The sequence below is a fragment of the Toxotes jaculatrix genome, chromosome 17, assembly GCF_017976425.1.
Source record: "Toxotes jaculatrix isolate fToxJac2 chromosome 17, fToxJac2.pri, whole genome shotgun sequence".
NCBI lineage: Eukaryota > Metazoa > Chordata > Actinopteri > Toxotidae > Toxotes > Toxotes jaculatrix.
In genome coordinates, this window is record NC_054410.1 from 15,741,839 (window position 1) to 15,759,329 (window position 17,491).

General features: G+C 42.7%; 2 protein-coding genes across 3 annotated transcripts in view; one reads left to right on the forward strand and one right to left on the reverse strand.

Annotated features, from left to right (window-relative positions):
- dlgap2a (discs, large (Drosophila) homolog-associated protein 2a) overlaps positions 1 to 3,347 on the reverse strand; it is a 140,388-nt gene extending 137,041 nt beyond the window's left edge. Inside the window, exon 1 of the mRNA XM_041061311.1 lies at positions 3,238 to 3,347. Within this exon, the coding sequence (XP_040917245.1) occupies positions 3,238 to 3,255 (18 nt within the window). The 5' untranslated portion in view covers positions 3,256 to 3,347. The remainder of the gene's footprint in view (positions 1 to 3,237) is intronic.
- Positions 3,348 to 3,958: 611 nt separating this feature from the next.
- LOC121197318 (glutamate-rich protein 1) lies at positions 3,959 to 11,869 on the forward strand. Of its 2 annotated transcripts, XM_041060881.1 has the most exons (6): positions 3,959 to 4,263; positions 4,913 to 5,053; positions 5,208 to 5,354; positions 7,924 to 8,310; positions 9,782 to 9,976; positions 11,620 to 11,869. In XM_041060881.1, exons 1-6 carry the CDS (start codon positions 4,245 to 4,247, stop codon positions 11,718 to 11,720), a joined length of 990 nt encoding a protein of 329 aa, XP_040916815.1. In that variant the 5' UTR covers positions 3,959 to 4,244; the 3' UTR covers positions 11,721 to 11,869. The 2 variants fall into 2 exon arrangements, with proteins under 2 accessions (XP_040916815.1, XP_040916816.1); XM_041060882.1 differs by lacking the exon at positions 4,913 to 5,053.
- Positions 11,870 to 17,491: the final 5,622 nt, after the last annotated feature.

Consider the following 17,491-nt stretch of genomic DNA (forward strand, 5'->3'; position numbering starts at 1 on the left):
CTCAGTTGTAAAAGAGCTGGGCTTTTTGCCAACAGTAATGGTATTAGGACTTATGCTCTACAAGGTAGACCTCAAGTACGCTTGGAATTGTACGGGACCTTGCACTTACATTAGTATCAAATTTCAAATTTTGACGGTGTTAACACAGCGGGCAGTAGGGGGACACATTCATAATTGCATTTAAACAACGAGATGATTTACCTTTGTCTCCAGTCACAGAGTTTCAAAGGCATACAGCTGACGAGAGACACAGGCAGTTGTCTCTGCGGCGTGCAAACTTTCAAAGGCTGCTGTTATGATGAAAATGAATGAGTCTGGCTGTCAAAGGCAACCTAGTAAAAATCCTCATAAATGATGATATCACAAACTGGGATCAAACTGTCTGAATCTATGACTATGCCATTAGAATAAAATAGAAAGGTTACAGACAGTATACCAGCTTGCTAATGGACCTTGTAATGAGTCACATCTGGCTTAAGGCTACGTAGCAGCCATTGCACTGACAGTAACACTGGGGGAGTGCAGTGACAACCACCTTCCTGGAAGATCTGTGCCCACCGTGGCACAAAGGTGATTAACTGAGTAGTGCTGGTGCACAGGTATACAGAGGCACGCGCACACACACAAGACTCATAAACTGTATATACACAAACTTGGCTCTCATGCATTATTAGATTCATAAAGCTCTGTCCCATCCATCCCCTCCATTCCCTCTACATCCCTCTACTGAAGCCAAACTATTACAGAGGTATGGGGGCATTCATCAGGGAATGAACAGAGATGTAAAAAAAAGAGTGAAACATATAGACAGAGGAAAAGGGAGAGGGGAAGGAAAGGGGGTGAATAAGAGTGGATGACTGGGTAAGAGAAAGTACTAAAATGAAAAAGGAAAAGAAGAATGGGAGAAAGAGGAAGCACATATGTCACGGTGAGTGGATGAACTAGAAAAGAGCCTGCTAAATGTTTCAACATTTACTTTTAGTCTACATTCATCGCCGCTTCCTCTCTCCCTGTAGACAAAAATGACATCACCGCACACATAAATGCGGCGTTTCAAGTTTGCTGTGCATCTTCAGACAGATCATGAGAGCCTTATCATGTCACTGCCAAGTAGGCAAAGTCCACACAAGCTTCCCATTGATGGCTTGTGAATGCGAGTAATTTAACAGCAGCGTTGGAAATGTCCTCAAACAAGCCACCTTCAGATCCAAAGTACCTCTGAGGGGAAATAGTGTCAAGTTTCCAATCAGTGTTTTTGTCCTTTATTCTTTGTACACAAATGGTAGCTTTTAATTAGGCCCTCATCTCTTTGTCTAAAGAAACTGCCTGTCTCCATCTTGTATGAATCATCAGGCTTTTCACTGAAAGACTGATTAGTCGCCTGGTTTAAAGCAGAGGTGGTGATGTGGATGAGGTGAAAGGTGGGGCCCCCTAAAGCTGGTAAGTGACAAGTAATTTATTTTTCAGTCACATGAGGACTTAGAGAGATGACACGCATTTCTCACCTGCCACCTGTCCACCCACAGACTCCCTTTTCTGTTAGGTATAGGCAGGCTACGTATACATTCATATTGCGCAGACACACCCAAGTAAAGTGTACACACAGATCCGTACACAAAAATACTGTCAATTCCCTTTTAATTGATTTAAATTAATTACATTTGCCCCCGACAGTTTGCTGCCTCTACAGCTGCTATAGCTCTGCTATCCATCTGCATAATGAATGAACATGGAGCCCTTTACTACCTGAAATAAAACATGCTTGTAACTATGGCAGAAAATGCAGTTTCCATGTATGGACTGCTGTGCAATGCACATGATTTCAAGTCCATAACGTACACTTCAAAGTCTCATCCAGGCAGCTGCGTGTCATTGAAGAAAGGCTGGCTGACCAGTGCTGTCTAAAAATAAGGACTTTTGTATTATTGAGCAGGGTGCGAACACAACATCGAGGAGCATCTTGGTAAAAACTTCTAGCTGCGAGGGTGAACAGCAATAACTCCATTGAGCTTCTAAAGCATTGCAATGAATATAGTCCCCTATTTTTAGCACCTCTGTGATTATGATGTCTGACGATGTGAGTGCTGGCAGCCAGCACTTTGTCACTCACAGTGTGTGCTGAGTACTGTGTATTTGCCGTGGATTCGGCAGCAGTGCTGAAGCAGGCATTCTATACAACTTCCCTTCTCTTTGTATTGCTCAATCATGGGAATCTATTGGAGCTGAGACATCAATACTTGCTAGTGCACTGAATTCTTAAACAACACAATGTGTCAGAGTACAACTGACAGTGATGACAAGCTTTTTGTACAAACAAGCGGTTAACCATTTCTAATCTTGCAACATGCCGAACAATAAAAGAGACTTGATTCCTTTAGCAGCAGTAATCACGCATTCACACAAGCACAAGTCTCACTACTCGTTTAATCAGAGGGCTTGTGAGAATTCTGCACATGCTGTTCAATGCCTTGTTCACTGCATGGTATTATGTAACATGTTTACACAGGTCTGTGGAGTTTTCTTGATTCTTACAAAACCTACAACTCATCCAATGCGTGCTTTTGTTAAGCTGCAAGGAGCTCCATTCTCATTCAAGATTGCCAGCACTGAGCTCGGGCTCTGTCAGACACAGTCAGTGAAGCTCATCCACCCACAGAGACTACAATCGGCACGGTACATACAGTATTATGTGACAGTGCACAACAGGAGGAGTCTGGGGGAGATCAAAGCTGACATAACATCCTTTTGAGAAGTTAACCTTCTGCTAAGAAGGCTTTTTTCTGCCTGAAATGCTCCTCATCCAAGCATCCTCCTCTGGAATAAATGTAAGTACAGGAATGGCATCCAACAGGCAAAGCAGAGGCAATTTTGGTGAACAAAATTCATGTGCATGCAAAAGTGATGCAAAAATCCTATTATATTTGTGTATTGCGATCACTCAGCAGAATTAAACAAATTTGCCTTTTGGTACTTAATATAGTTTAAATAATTATGGAAGGGTTTTACAATTTTGGCATTTTGAAAAGAGCCAGTAGTCCAAAAGTCTGATTACCTTGCACAACTAAGAAAATCCTGCAACCAAACTGCTTAAACATACACCCATTTTTTCACTACACTGCACACATCTTCTCATTTACTGTAATCTGATAAAATACAATATTTGAATCCTGTCCATGCCACCCTGTAGGAATAAAAAATATGCACTAAAAGATTAATAAAAGAGAGAGGAGGGTTTACCTTTTTCAGAGCTGACATTCTAGGTGGATCCTCCTCCTGCAAAGCCCGTTCACATGCTGAGGTCCCAAGCCAAGTTTGGAGGGTGCGCAAATCCTAACTCAGCCCGGTGCTGATGCTGAGCCATGAGGTGCCTGTTTAGTATTCTCATCTCGCTTCCAACCCGTCCTACAGCTGGCTTGGTGTGCGCACGCCCAAAACCGCTGTTATTACAGGATCCAAACACATGGGGAGCTCTAGCCTGATGCATCGCGCTCATCACACTTCATGAAAGAAAGTTGGCAAGTTAAATTGGCATTAAAGTGAACCGGCCTTGATTATTTTGGCTGGAAGACACGCCTGCCCAGCTGATTTAAGATCATTTTCGAAGAACCAGGACTCGCAATGCAATTCGTTTTACACTGAGTATCACAGAATTAAATGACTTTGGGAAAATCTAAAGTTACGATTCCCTCGGTCCTTTTCATTTAAACCCAGCGCGGCCAGGGAGTGTCAAAATTCTGTTATATTCTAGGTATTACATTAAATAATGCTGCTTTACATGCCGATTTGAAGAATGGCTTCGATTGATCCAGTAAATTAATTAATACATGATATGCTGCACACATACCTTTTCTCACAACCAAGACTACGTTAAATTGCCATTATTTTGAAAGGACACTGGCGCAGCGGGACCAAGTCGTGAGGTCCCACCCTTGCGGTCAGTCCTAGCAAGTTGTGTGAGCGTAGTAGCAGGTGGAGAGTGGAGCTGAGGAAGTGCGAACATTGCTGCACTCTGGTTAGTTAATGAAATTGCTTTTAAGTTGCTCTACCTAGTGGTTAACACGCAGAGCTGCACAACTTTCTCTAGTTCACCAATGAGTGACGCACAGACCTCTCCGATATGAAACTAGCTGCTTTTAAAAGCTAGCATGCCGGCTAACTTGCTAGCACGTTACATATAGCTGGCTAGCCATCTGCAACATTCATATTTGCCTCTTCTCCGCTTCCAGTCCGCTAGGTATGTCGATATGGCACACAGGAAAGAAGGTGAGCATTATCAGAGTCGTCTACAACATTACGAAATGCGCACAGAAACTAAGGCTGTGTTGTTTGTTACTAGCTAGCTAAAGTAGCCTCTCCGGCTAAGTCTCGCGTTAAGTAGGTTACAGGCCACGTTGTAAACAAACGCACGTGTACTACTGTCAAACAGTGGCTACCTGTGTTTTTTTCCACACCGTGATCCGTCACCTTTGTTCAATACAGAATCATTGTTATGTGTCAAAAGCAGATTACGCTGACCTTGTATAAAGGGTGATCTCTCTCCAGCTAAGATCCTGTAAAACGTATTGGCCAAATGTTCAAAGGTAAATGGGTGGGTGGGTGTTCTGCCAGTCGTACGGGAACAGTGTCCTGCTTTTACAATTAGCATGGTGATGTTCACAACATGCACATGCAATTCATTAAGCAGCACCTCTTTCGTTTGTTGGTCGAACTGGCTACTTCGTTGACTTCATCCTTTGTGCTACACATATGGTGTTGATAGCTTGTTGTACAAATTGAGTTAAACTGACAGATTTTACCATGAAGTTTAAGATTGTGCTTCCTTTCATACTAAGAAGAAATCGGGTGCCTTCGAGTACCAATGTATCCGATTAACAGGCAGTGCAATGTCTGTTGTTTTGTCTATTTCATTTAGTGTTTCAATCGAAAGTTCTCCAGAAGCTTTACCCTGCAGTTCCCAAACTGGAGAAGGAGCCCAGCCCGCCACGCATTGTAGAGGCTCTAACCAAGAAAACCTATGTAAAACGAAAAGCCTCTCAAGAGGACACTGCTGCTGGTAAAATAAAAACCTTACCGCTCACAAAAGCTTAAAAAGCTTCTTTTTGACTATTCTCTTTGATCCTCTTGCCATTCATACATACAGAATTGCTGCCACGCTCCTGCTCTTAACATTGGGTTTTACAACTTTCTTTATTTGCCATCTGTCTCAGGAGATGCAGGGCAGACGCAGAGTGCAGCCAATCCCCAAAGGCGAATGTACACGGTCCTACCTCCTCCTGCAGACTACAAGACACATTCAGAGAAATCTGTCACACTTCCCCAACTAGAAAGCATAAATAGTGCCGAGGACCCAGCTGGTAAGTCGACCATAATCTTACATTTATGGACTTTCGCCATGCACCATAAAGCTAGGAGAGATTTATGGCATGGGGTTTCTCCAGGTTGGCTCTCTGTAGCATTAAAGTCACTCTTTCCGATTGTCTCTGCCACTCGAGTTAAGGGAAACAGACAGTGGTAATCAATTGTGTCCCTGAACTTAAGAGAAGGGCACAGATAGTGTTTGAGTCTGGGTGATTATTTTTCCACTTTGAACACTCTATTAAATGTGTTGTTTGTCAGAGTAAGTGTGTCTGTCCTACCTAGGAGACACTTAGCCCTCGTTGATGCCATCTTTGAAGCTTAATTGTGAGCTGATGTTAATGCCAAGTTGAAATATTCTTGACCTGTGATGAGTAGAGTTGGCTGGCAATTTGATGCAAGGATAAGTCACACGCTTGGCAGTTGATATCCATCATTTAAAGACTGTTTATGCTCATGAACCAGTGAAATGATCAGGCTGTAATAAAAGCCCTGGCTCATTACACCTGTCTATGTACTTATCATCTTCCTTAATGCAGACCTCCATCCACCTGACAAGCTTCTGCTTTACCTCATTGAAATAAAAGAGATTTGTTGGCTCAGACAGTGCAGCGTCCAAAGGTACCCACTAGAATAAATGATGAGGTTAAGTTTGATTAATTGCACTTGGCAGCCTAACAGTCCTTAGTTAAACACTTTTTTGATTTAGTGGGCCGGGAGCCTTGATGGAAATTGCAATCCAGAGTCCTGTTTAAGGTCAGATTGAGTTAAGCACTATAAAGGTTTCTTGGTAATAAAGCCTTCATTATAATATAATAGAAGCAATGTAACAGTAATAATTGTTTATGGGTTAAGCATGAATAAAAAAGCCTTTATGTTAGTCTTGATTTACCAGATGTATTTCCACACTGTTCCTGTTCAGTCTGTACTCACAATAGTGGAAAGTAGGATATGGAAATATAACTAATCTAATAGCATCTTCCATATTTATGTGCTGTTGTAGGCTTCTGGTAGTTTAAGGAATGAGCTCTGATCCATTATGATCTCTGATCCACCTGCTTCTGTGTTACGGTATCTGCTGTAGGCTGCAGTTGGTATCACTTGTTTGACAGGGAAAACACATTTTCTTGAAGTCCAAAGTACTAAGCTATGATGCTACACATGCAATTTATTCCATCCATCCATAATGAAACCAGCATGAGACAAAGTAGTGGCATTCAGAAATGTCTCCTGCTGACCAACAGATTGACGTGAGACACTGTGTCTCTTTTTTTTTTCTTCCACAAAAAGACAGAATTCATGATAATCATCATATATTTTGCATATTTGTATATGTTCTGTAAAGGATGTGACTCATCTGGGCTGCCCAGATGGTAGCAAGACTGTGTACCACGTGAGGAACAAAATGACAGCAAGTTCAAGTTGCTACAAAGGACTTTAGTTTGTCATCACTCCCATCTTTGTTAAACTAAAATGAGCTGGGACTCATTTTGTGTCTTTTTTTTTTCTACACTATTGTGATCAGTGCACTGCCACTTTCTCAGTTGCATTATGTTCTGGCTTCTAGCCAGTCAGGTGCTCACTGTTTTGAACGGGTCACTAAGAATTCAATAAGAACCAGTCTCTCTGGCCTTACAGTGCCTCTTGAGTTGTTAAGGAGAGGGAGCTGCTCAGCCAACAAGGACCCCGTTTCTGCACGGGCTTGCATTGAAGCTGCAGCCACTCCTGGTTAAGTTTAAAGTTATACACAGCATTAAGACGTAACATAAAAGTGATTTAACACTGTGATAAAACTTTTACCGAAGAGTAAACTGCGAAAACAAATCAAGCCGCAAAAATCTAAAACAGAACTGCAGGAACCCTAATGAGGATTTCCATAGCATCGGAGCAGTGTGGTAATTTTGTGCATGCGTGTATGTGTGCACACTGAAAAGCTACAGCATAACCTGAGCATTCGGCTCCTTTTTTTTTAAATTTATTTCATCTTTCACCAGACACAGTGCTGGATTCAAAATAAAAGGAAATTTACAAGCACCGTGGGAGATGTAGATTTCATTATACGTGATCATTACAGAATAATTTAAAAAGACTGAATAGAGGATTTTGTCTACTGTTCTGTCAAGAGACACCACATAACACCACACACATCCGTATACAGAGTATACGGATTCAACTCTACTTTTATTAACTGCCTGCGGTCTCAGGTTTGTTCCATGTAAAACCAAGATTCAGCAGGCTTCTTTTCAATCCACACAAGACCCACACGAGCTGACGGAGTATCTGATTAGTGGAAGCTGCTGGTGCAATGATTGGCTGGAGGTAACCTGCAGCTTGTTAGCCTGCAATGCCACATTATTGGACACTAGTGGAACTCAAACCTGCTAATGGTTTGATTCCAGGTGGCCCGGCCTAATCTGCTGCTTTAACAAGGGGAACACAAGAATCTGCCTTGTTTTTCCAATTCTGATTCAAGCCCCTCAAGAGTAGAGTTGTATATGGAGGCTGTAATAGATTAAGTTTAACAATGTTTCGAAACCAATCAAGAGCTTACAACCTTGTCGCCCACAGAAGAGAGCGACCGTGAGAGCAACGAGGAACTAGACCAAGATAAAGATCAGGACAAACAGACAAGAAAAAGGAGAAGAAGGAAAAGGAAACCAGCTCTTGACCAAGACTCTGGGAAAGATGGTGCAGCTCCAGGGAGCGAGTCCAGTGCAGGTCAGAGTCAGACGGCCGTGGATGGGGGAGCAGAGCACATTAGCAGGAACAAGAGGAGGAAGCTGAAAAAGAAACGGCACAAAGAGAAGTTGCTCTCCATGGGTGTGATGCACCGAGCTACTGCCCTGGAGTTCACATACCAAAAAGATGGCGAGGAGGAGGAGGAGGATAACGAGAGGAGAGCTGCTGAGGTGTCGGACTTCCTCAGGACAACACTGGAAATCTATATGTCTGATTGTAAGTACTGAGCACAGGCTGTTTTGCCGCTTTGGATCAAGATTCTTTTCTAAAGCTAGTGCTGCATTAACAAGTTTGACTTTGACTCATTTTGGGAGTTATAATGCACAAAACTGGTGCCATTCATTGATATAGTTTACAGACATATAATTAAATGCTGCCAAAAGCTGAAAACATGTTAATCAAAACCAAAGACCAGAATTTATTGCGCTTCAGTCACAGCACATCTGTGCTTTTTTTGAGACATGATGCGACAGAGTCAGCACAAACTAAACAGAAAAGTAGTTAAAAACATAGCATCAGTAATTTGATGAATGTATATCAGCTCAAATTGCAATGCTGTGAGATGTGCCTGAACATTTTTTTGGTATCAGTCATGGGTCATTCCATAAAACCTCATCTAGCAAACCAAATTTTGATTCGGTGTAGTATTAATGTAGTTCTGTCACATTAAGTTATTTGTTCCTGCATAAAAAAAATTGTGCCACAGATCTTACTAAATATATCTTTGGATTTGAAAAACCCACTTTATGATATGTTTTTATTTACCAAGTAGGATTATTTTAATTTAAAACTTTTTTGTTTACAGGAAAGTATTCATATTCACTGCAAAAACTGGCAGTGATATTACATTCAGTGGTTTTATTTCACAGGTTGATATTTGTACTATGTTGACTTCAAGGTTTTTTATCTCTTTGATACCCACTGAGCCTGTTTTTCACTGAATCTTGGAAATTTGCAAGTTGCAGCTTGGGTTAGTTTGGTTTGTTGTGGACAAAATATTAATCCTCCTGTTAATTAGTTCCATAGCTCCATGCACGTATCTCTGAGTGCTGACAGGTGATCACTGACAACAGCTTTGAATCTTTGATTTTAAAGGGAACCAAACCAAGATAGTCCTCTATTACAAAAGTTACCATGTTGCAAACATTGTAAAATAGATTATGTTTAATATAGGGATTATTTGCGGGAGACTGACGATACAAAATCCACTTTACGGAAAGCCATTGTTCTCCTTGGTCCTCTGAGTTTTTTTAATCAAAGCTTTTAACTCGCCAAGAGAAAAGAGTTCATTATGATTCAGGGTGAGCTGAAGATGAGGCCCTGACCAGTGTGCTAAACAAGAGAAAGCTCCTCAGTCCTTGGTACCTGGTAGAGCAGCCTTGAAAATGAGCGAGATTAGTAATAAATAGTGAGACTTCACAGAAATATGATTCACCCAATCTGGTTTTGTAGATGACAAAATATCCTAGTGGTGTTTTTTTCTTTTTCAGGTAACACAGAGTCTAGACAGTTTAGCGCAGTTTAGCAAGTGTAACGTAGGCAACAGTTAAGTTCAAATAATGTGAATATTTCTTGTTTTGTCAGCTTGAGCTGGATCACACTCCTCTAATATTAGACAAAATACTAAATTATGATGTTGATGCCTTTAATTAACTGACCACCTTTCTCTTCCTCTGTGTTCCTCAAGCCTCATTGTGTGTAGACAAGCTTCCCCTCCTGTCTGGCGCAGTGGATGACCTTCTGAGCCACATATCCAGCGGATGTAAACCTAACCCTGTCCTGAAGCAGCTGTACAGTCTCAAGGCCTTTGTTCAACAGAGAGAGACAGACAAAGTGGAAAAGGCACTGAAGGAGCTCGACAGCAGCTCCTGTATGTCTGCAGGTCAGTGCATGGATCAGTCAAAACATCAAGAATCTGAATTGTGTTTTCCAAGAAGAGTGAGAGGACGAGTTATGAGAGCTGATCAGAGCTTGTATTTAATGCTGCTTCATGTTTGTTACATGCATTCATCCCTGTCCACACTGATCTCCTCTGACAAGGATCTACCTCATGCACTTCTTTGACCTGTCCCTGCAGGTTAATACTTGCCTCTGTCTGTCCGTGCTTGCCTCCCATGCTGTGCACCCTTTCATAGACATACTTATTCTTTGCCTGAGCATACCTGCCCTTACTTGCCTCCACCAGCCTTTACCTGTACGTACCTGCCGCTGATTTGCAGTACTAGAGCTGGTCTTGTCCATATTACATCACACACCCAGGTGACCTCCACCATGAGTTAACTAACATGTTTCAACTTGTTCATGTTGCTTTAACTCTGTCAACAACCAAAACATCTCTTGTGTCCCCAGACACAATATTCATCTGTGAATGTGTGTGTGTGTGTGTGTGTGTGTGTGTGTGTGTGTGTGTGTGTGTGTGTGTGTGTGTGTGTGTGTGTGTGTGTGAGAGATAGCAGCAAAGTCCCTGCTGATCCTATTATGCAGCCAGTTAGCCAACCACGCAAAGGAACACACACACACACAGTGTATGTGTGTGAGACCAGCAAGGAAATTTCAGGCCACTGCCATATCGGTGGCCACAAAGTGACGCTTGTCTCTGCCTGTCCCTGTCGCCAAGACGACACCGTGTAAAAACCAGTTTGCTATCTCGCGAGCAGCGCCTACAACAGAGCCTGCCTCAGTTGTGCCTCTCCTCTCTATCCACCTGCTCCACAGCTGCCTGAAAGCTTTTCTAGGCCCCCACCACCACCCCACCCACCTCGTATTGTATGAGTCATGCTTCAGTCCACTGTTTTTTAAAGGCTGCTGTTTTTAAATGCAGCCCTGCCAGCAGATTGTATCAGAGCAGAGAAATACTCATCTAACTTGAAGAGTCCCGTCTGAATGAATCTTTGTAGTTTGTTTAGCTCATATTGTGTTCACTGCAATAACACAATTTTTGGATTATTTGATGTTTTTGGTTAACGTCCACTTTGTTAAACCAGCCATCTGTATTTTAATTTTAACCCACATCCCCTGCTATGCAGGAGCTTATCCATGTGCTTGTAGAGTGGTGTGCTTTTTAAAGTCCTTCAAGTGAGTTCAGCAAAGCTCTCTTCACTCTTATCTACTCTTCCAGTAGCAATCAGTTGACTGCAGGAGCAGGTCTGAAGCACATTTTCTTTGAGGACATTTTATCACACCCTGGAGATCCTCTCATGAAGGACATTGGCTTGACTTGCTCCACTTTATACCGTCCATTTTATATTCTGCACAGACTGAATTGAATTTAAACTTTTCAAGTCAAGTAAAAGAGAAGATTCTGCCTTGGGTGGGAGACAGATGTGTTCGACTGAACGTCTACATGCAGAGAGGCAGGAAGTAAATTTACACAGTACATTTACACCAGAGATTTTGATTCTTCATGCTCAGAATACAACTGCACATAAGACTCTTTGGTGAAAACACTGACTGTTCTCGTGGTATTGTGTTGTCAGCAGCCTCAGCTGTAACTGAAATGTTTCTCTCTGCCTCTCTGTGTTTTAGAGGAAACCACTGCAGTCGTTTCACTGTTCCAATACTGGATCACAGACATTCTTCCCATGCAGGGAGACAAGAAGACAGGACTTTCTACCCCACATCCATGAGACTGTCAGTCACACTGAAACAGAGACTCTGCTGAAGTATTATTTCTACCATTGGATTTTGAAATCTTCTTTTTATACACTGCAAAATGTTGGACTTAATATGATGCTAAATATAAAATATTTTTATTATTAAATATTTTTTCTCTTGTTCTATGCCTTTGTGCCGTACATTTTCATGCCTAATATTGTACAAGAAAAGAAGGCCAGTTAATCCTGAGCTTAGCTAATCCTTCCAAAATCAGAATCAGAAAAACTTTACTGATCCCCGCAGGGAAGTTGCTTTGTTAGCTCGTCCTCTCACTGAGCTTGAAGTTGTCATTAACAACCGAGCTGTTACTTACCTCCCTGTTTGTTAGAGTTGTTTTTCATGTAGCTCAAATTAATCAGACATTTAATTGGTATTAACATCGCACTCGTCCTCCTCATCCTAAACCCCTAATTGCCAGAGAAGTAAATGTCAGCTCTGCCGGAGCTTCAGTATTGTTTGCAGATGTTGTGACATTTAAACCCAGCCGGTTAACCTAATAGCTCCTCAATTATCTACAGTACACTCCCCTCAAATCAATTTCTGACCACGTTGATGTTCCATGTGCCTTTTCAAATTTGCTGTTTCACCTAACTGCACTAGATTAATTGATAGTCTTCAGGGAGGCGACAGTGATGACACTAGTGGTGTCACAGCAGATATTTGTTATGGGGTTGAATGAGAAAGAACAATAACTGGTCCCTCTGCGTTATCCCCACAACCCCTTGTTGCTGTTATATAACTGTACGCTCAGTATAGCAACACCGAATGTTGTTGGTGGACCTTGGGATACAGTACTACCCAGGGAGTCAGTAGCTTAACCTTCCTCATCACCATACCTGTCTACAGCTCAGGTAATCTTTTCTAATACATTTACCCATAGCTCAATGCCAGGGGACAAGATCAGGAAAAGGGCAGAGAATTATCTCGGCTGGACAGTGCCATTGTGATGACCTGTATGAGATCTGTCTGTCACGTACCGGCTTCAGAGGAGCTCTGGACTTTCAAGAACCAGTAGAGACCAGACCAGGTTATACTGTACACTGCAACACACAGCTCAGAGAGTGTGTGTGTGTGTGTAGTATCATAGTGTTGAACAATTAGTATGAGGGCAGCCATCTGTGGCCTCCATTCATGGATGGATGCACCAGGTGCTGTGTCTGATGGAAGTTCATGGGGCTCATTCTGCAGACATTAGCCAGAGGAGACTATAAGGGCAAAGACCACATTGCCTCTCACGCTTACATAACATAGTATGAAGTTCATCATTTGTAGTTTTAGTTCTTGATGTTTTAGCCTTGATAGCAGGGCTCTAGAGATGACATTGTCAGTCTGTCCTTTGTTCAATCCACCACTTTGATCCAGACTGAAATAATTCAACAACTATTCAATGCATTGCCATGAAATTTGCTGCAGATATCCAAGATGACCACAGCATGAATCCTAAAGACTTAGGCAATCACTTGGCATTTTCTCAAGCATCACCAGTCGGTGAAAGTTTTCACGTATCCAGTGAAATATCTCAAGTAGTATTGTGTTTTCTAGTATTGAAGTCATTACGGATTTTAGTTTTATCTCCTGTAGTACTTCAAAAACTGTACGTTTTAGTTGACAAACCCTCTAGGCATCACTATTTTCAGTGGCATTGTGTCGACTTTGCAGCGCTGTAGTCAGGGTTTGAGATTATTCATGGATGCATGAGTTGGGAGACAGAACTGGGGTCCTATTACCAGAGATGAGAAGAAGGTCATTGTTGGCTGCTCTCACTGGAGACAATTCCCCTCGTCCACCGAGAGACGTTATCAGCACAGCTACCTCATTATAAGACCTCCTACTAAGCTCAGGACCCTGAGGCCAGGGAGGATATTAAAGCTTAAAGAAATTTGCTGACATGGCAGGAGAAGCCACTCACAGCATCAACAGGAAAACATCCAAAACAACCCACATGGCAGATTCAAGTAGGCGCTAGTGGTTCTGACTTCAAATGACTTGGGCATTCTGTACTAGGCTATTCATGGGAACTGCTGAAGTCAGAAATTGTTTACGCTCGATGCTAATGTGTTTTTCCTCTACCTAGTAATCAACAAGTTCCCATTCATCATTTTCCACTCTGTTTTGGCGTCATACTGCCCTCAGACAAGATGGAAATACACATCAAAAGTATGAAAATGTTTTGAGCAAAAACCAAAATATTGGAAACGACAGTATGTAGAGTTGTATTGATCTTCATCCCAATTTTGCAAATGTGTACAAGATTACATAGAAAATACTTAATGTTTAATGAATGTACCGTGTTCCACTGTTGTGCAATACATCAGACAAAACTGCATATAACTTAAATTATTTTTAATTAAAGTTTGGTTAAGTTATTTTTGTAAAAACAATAATACAGTTTGATTATATGATTTCAGTATGACTCCGCTTCCACTTTAATATTCAAGTGTCACCCAGTTCTGCACTCGATTCAACCTGCTGTTTGTTTAGACTGACTTCTTTGTCCCTGTGTGCCAGCTCTTGTAATCCCCTTAGACGCGCCACCTGCAGTCTGCCTGTTATGTAAAGTCAGGACATTCATTATAAGTACTGAGCAGACTGTCCTGCATCAGATAGCGGAGCGCAGTTTGAAGAGTTCACGTATACACCCAGACAGGCCCTCTGTCACTGGGTTTCCCGTTCTGGGAGTCCAGGGGAGAGGAGCTTCAGAGAGAAGGAGAAAGAGAAAGAGAAGTGTTACCTGTCCTTTAACTCATCCCTGATCTAACAGGAAGGTCAGTGTGGAACGCTCCAAAATGTTTTTCAGACTCCCAAGACTCACTCCGGGCTACATCAGGTTGCTGCAGGTGAGTGTGAGCGGTTTGGCAACTTCTGAGAACTTTTACGGTTTTGTCTGTTATAAAGGTGTATAAGTTTTAATGACAAGTAGAAACTGTAACTAACTACAGCATATTTTCATGTGCTGTGATTTTTACTCTCGGGTGCATAGTGGCATTAAAGCTGTCTGTGCAACTGACTATCAAGGGGGTAAAGTGCTGAGTCATTCGAAGTTGGCTGCAGTGGATTGAACTTTATTGTAATTTATCTGCACCAGGCAATTTGTTTTGATTTAAGACCTTTAAAAGAAAAGGGCAGAAAGCCCTGTTAATGCCTCGGATTCGAAATCGAGGTTGCATGGTGCTTGGCATGCTCTGTCTCCACTGGTCCTCCAGGAGCAGAACAAAGTGGCACATGAAATAACTTAACCGTTCGGGGAGAGCAGCCACTGATGTAATGAACGGGTGCAAGGTACTGGCTTTATGGATACATATAGTTTCACAGACAATGACAGAGCATACAGTAAGTTGGTTTCACTAAAACTTATGCTGCCATCATGCATCAAGTGTCTTCATGGATTCAGTTGTGACAAGTTGATGAAATACAGTACCAGGATATTACACAGATGCCATCCAGGCTACTGTTTCAGTAATTATAGGATGCATTTTGTTTTAGCTCACAAAACACAATCACGTTTTTTGTGGTGTTTACCACAAACATTGGAAAAATCCAAGCCATCGACTGCAGCCCATTGCATTGTAAATGGAAATGGGAACTGGGTGAGTGAGCCACAGGAATGGCTTCTTAACTGCCTGTGACACAGCTCCATTAGAAACTATGAAGTTTCTATTATTTGCTCCTCTATGCTCTTTATAATTGTCAAGGGCCCATGGAGGAAATTGCCCATGTCGCAAAATAGACAAGCTTTTTGTTTGTTGAAAGAGACAGACTGCGATTTGGTAAATGAGAGAAGATGGGTTTTTAATCTCTTGGGCATTGGTGGGAGGGCTGGATGAGGCAGGGGGCTGAGGTGAGTGTATTGTGGCTCACTCATTTGATGCAGACAATTGTTTGGAAAAAGGGCTGCAAGGCATGTTGTCCTCCTGTACTGTGGTCTTTGGAAATAAAATTGCTCTCCGTCCGTACATATACTTTGGATATTAACAAACCATAACTCTTTTGTCATTCTTTGCGGGGAGGTTGTGTTGTTTCCTGGCTGCTTTGATGGCCTGTGACAATTTATTTGACTTTCATGCTCACAGCAAGAAAATCCAACATTCCTCTGATCACATTTCGCTCTCCACTTTTCTTCCCTTTCAGACCCAGGCCTACCATAATGTGTCTGTAACGCCTCCAGCTGAGAAGACCATGCCTGGTATGGCTGTGCTGCTGGGGGCCGTGGGGATTGGGATGTGTGGCTACAGCTCCAGGCAGTTGGCCCTGTACCACCGGCCCTCTGCCCGTGTGCTGCAGTGGGTTGGCACGCACACTGATGCCGGCATGGTGGGTACAGCGGCCCATAGGACCCCCCTCCTGGACGTAACTCGCCGGGCCAATACCTGCCAGGAGATCCCACCTCCCTCCTTCGTGGGCCAGAAAGTTCCCTCAAAATAACCTGTGATTCTAGGTTGGATTTAGGTTGGCCAGCAGCATTGGTTGAGTTGCAGTAACTACACTTTTGCGCGTCTAAGATTGTAGCTATGCTGGCCCATTGCACCAATGTGGCCCATGTGCTCTCTGATGACGTGTTAGTGTGGATTCCTGACTGAACCTGTATGCTGGCAAGTTGGAAGTGATGTCTTATAGTAATATGGAATACTGTAAGTAGCGCACCACGTTAAAATAGTTTAAATTCTTCTTGATTGCATCAATTAGTCACTGAAATTAGAGTCTTTAAAGCACTGAGAGGGTACAAAGCAATGTGAATGATTGGATGAGTAGGTAATGATGCTGGAACTTCCCAAAGACTGTCACTGAATGTGGCTTGAATGAGCTAACATGTTTAATTTGGAGACATTGTGTGTCTCCTTGAGGCCTGGCGTAATAAGGGACTGACGTTTGGCAGTGCCCCTCTGTACACAGATGGTTGGCAACCCTCTCCCTGTGACGCCCCCCACCACCCCCTGCCCCCCTTCCCCAGGCATAGAGCCATGTGTAAGAGCTTGAGCAGCCCATCCCTGCCCATAACTTCAATTGATTTCCTCTGAGGAGGAGCAGGTGCCATCCATCAAGAAGACCTGGCAGTTGCTGGCACTGTCTGGCATTGGCTGTCAATCAGGAGACAGAGGTGGAAGACACAGGTTGCGTCTGAATCAGTGACTGGTGCAGGGCAGTGTTTTTAGGAAAGTTACATTCCCAAGAATTCAGTCAGGTTGGTGAAAGAATAGCAGAGATTGGCAGGGCAGTTTTGCGTATAGCAAACACATCTTTACGTTTATTTACGTTTGATATCGAGACCTGAGTCATGTAAACAACACTTAATACGGCTGGCTGGCTTATTAATCCTAATTTACCTAGCTGAGACACTGCAGTTGGACAAGGTAGAATGGTGATTCCTCTGAGGTAAGCCTATGTCCTCGGTGGGGATTAACCCAGGTGGAAAATCATTCCTGGCGCACACACTCATTAACCTAATCTGGTATTAGAGAGACAAGGACCCGTGAGAGGCAGACAGTTCCTGTGCAGTCCAACTTTGTACCATTCCCCCTGCTGTGTCCACCATTTGTCCCCCTGTTATACATGGATTTATAGATTATGGGATTGGTGTTTCCATTTGTGTGTACACCAAGAAACTGGCAGCGAAAAGGGACTTAAGACTTGGCGAGACACTGAGTGTGGTTGAGAATGCGTGCTGTGCCTTATAGATTGCACAGGGTCATACTGACGTTAAATTTACTGCCTCTTATGCTGAGTATGGGTATGTAGAAATCTACTG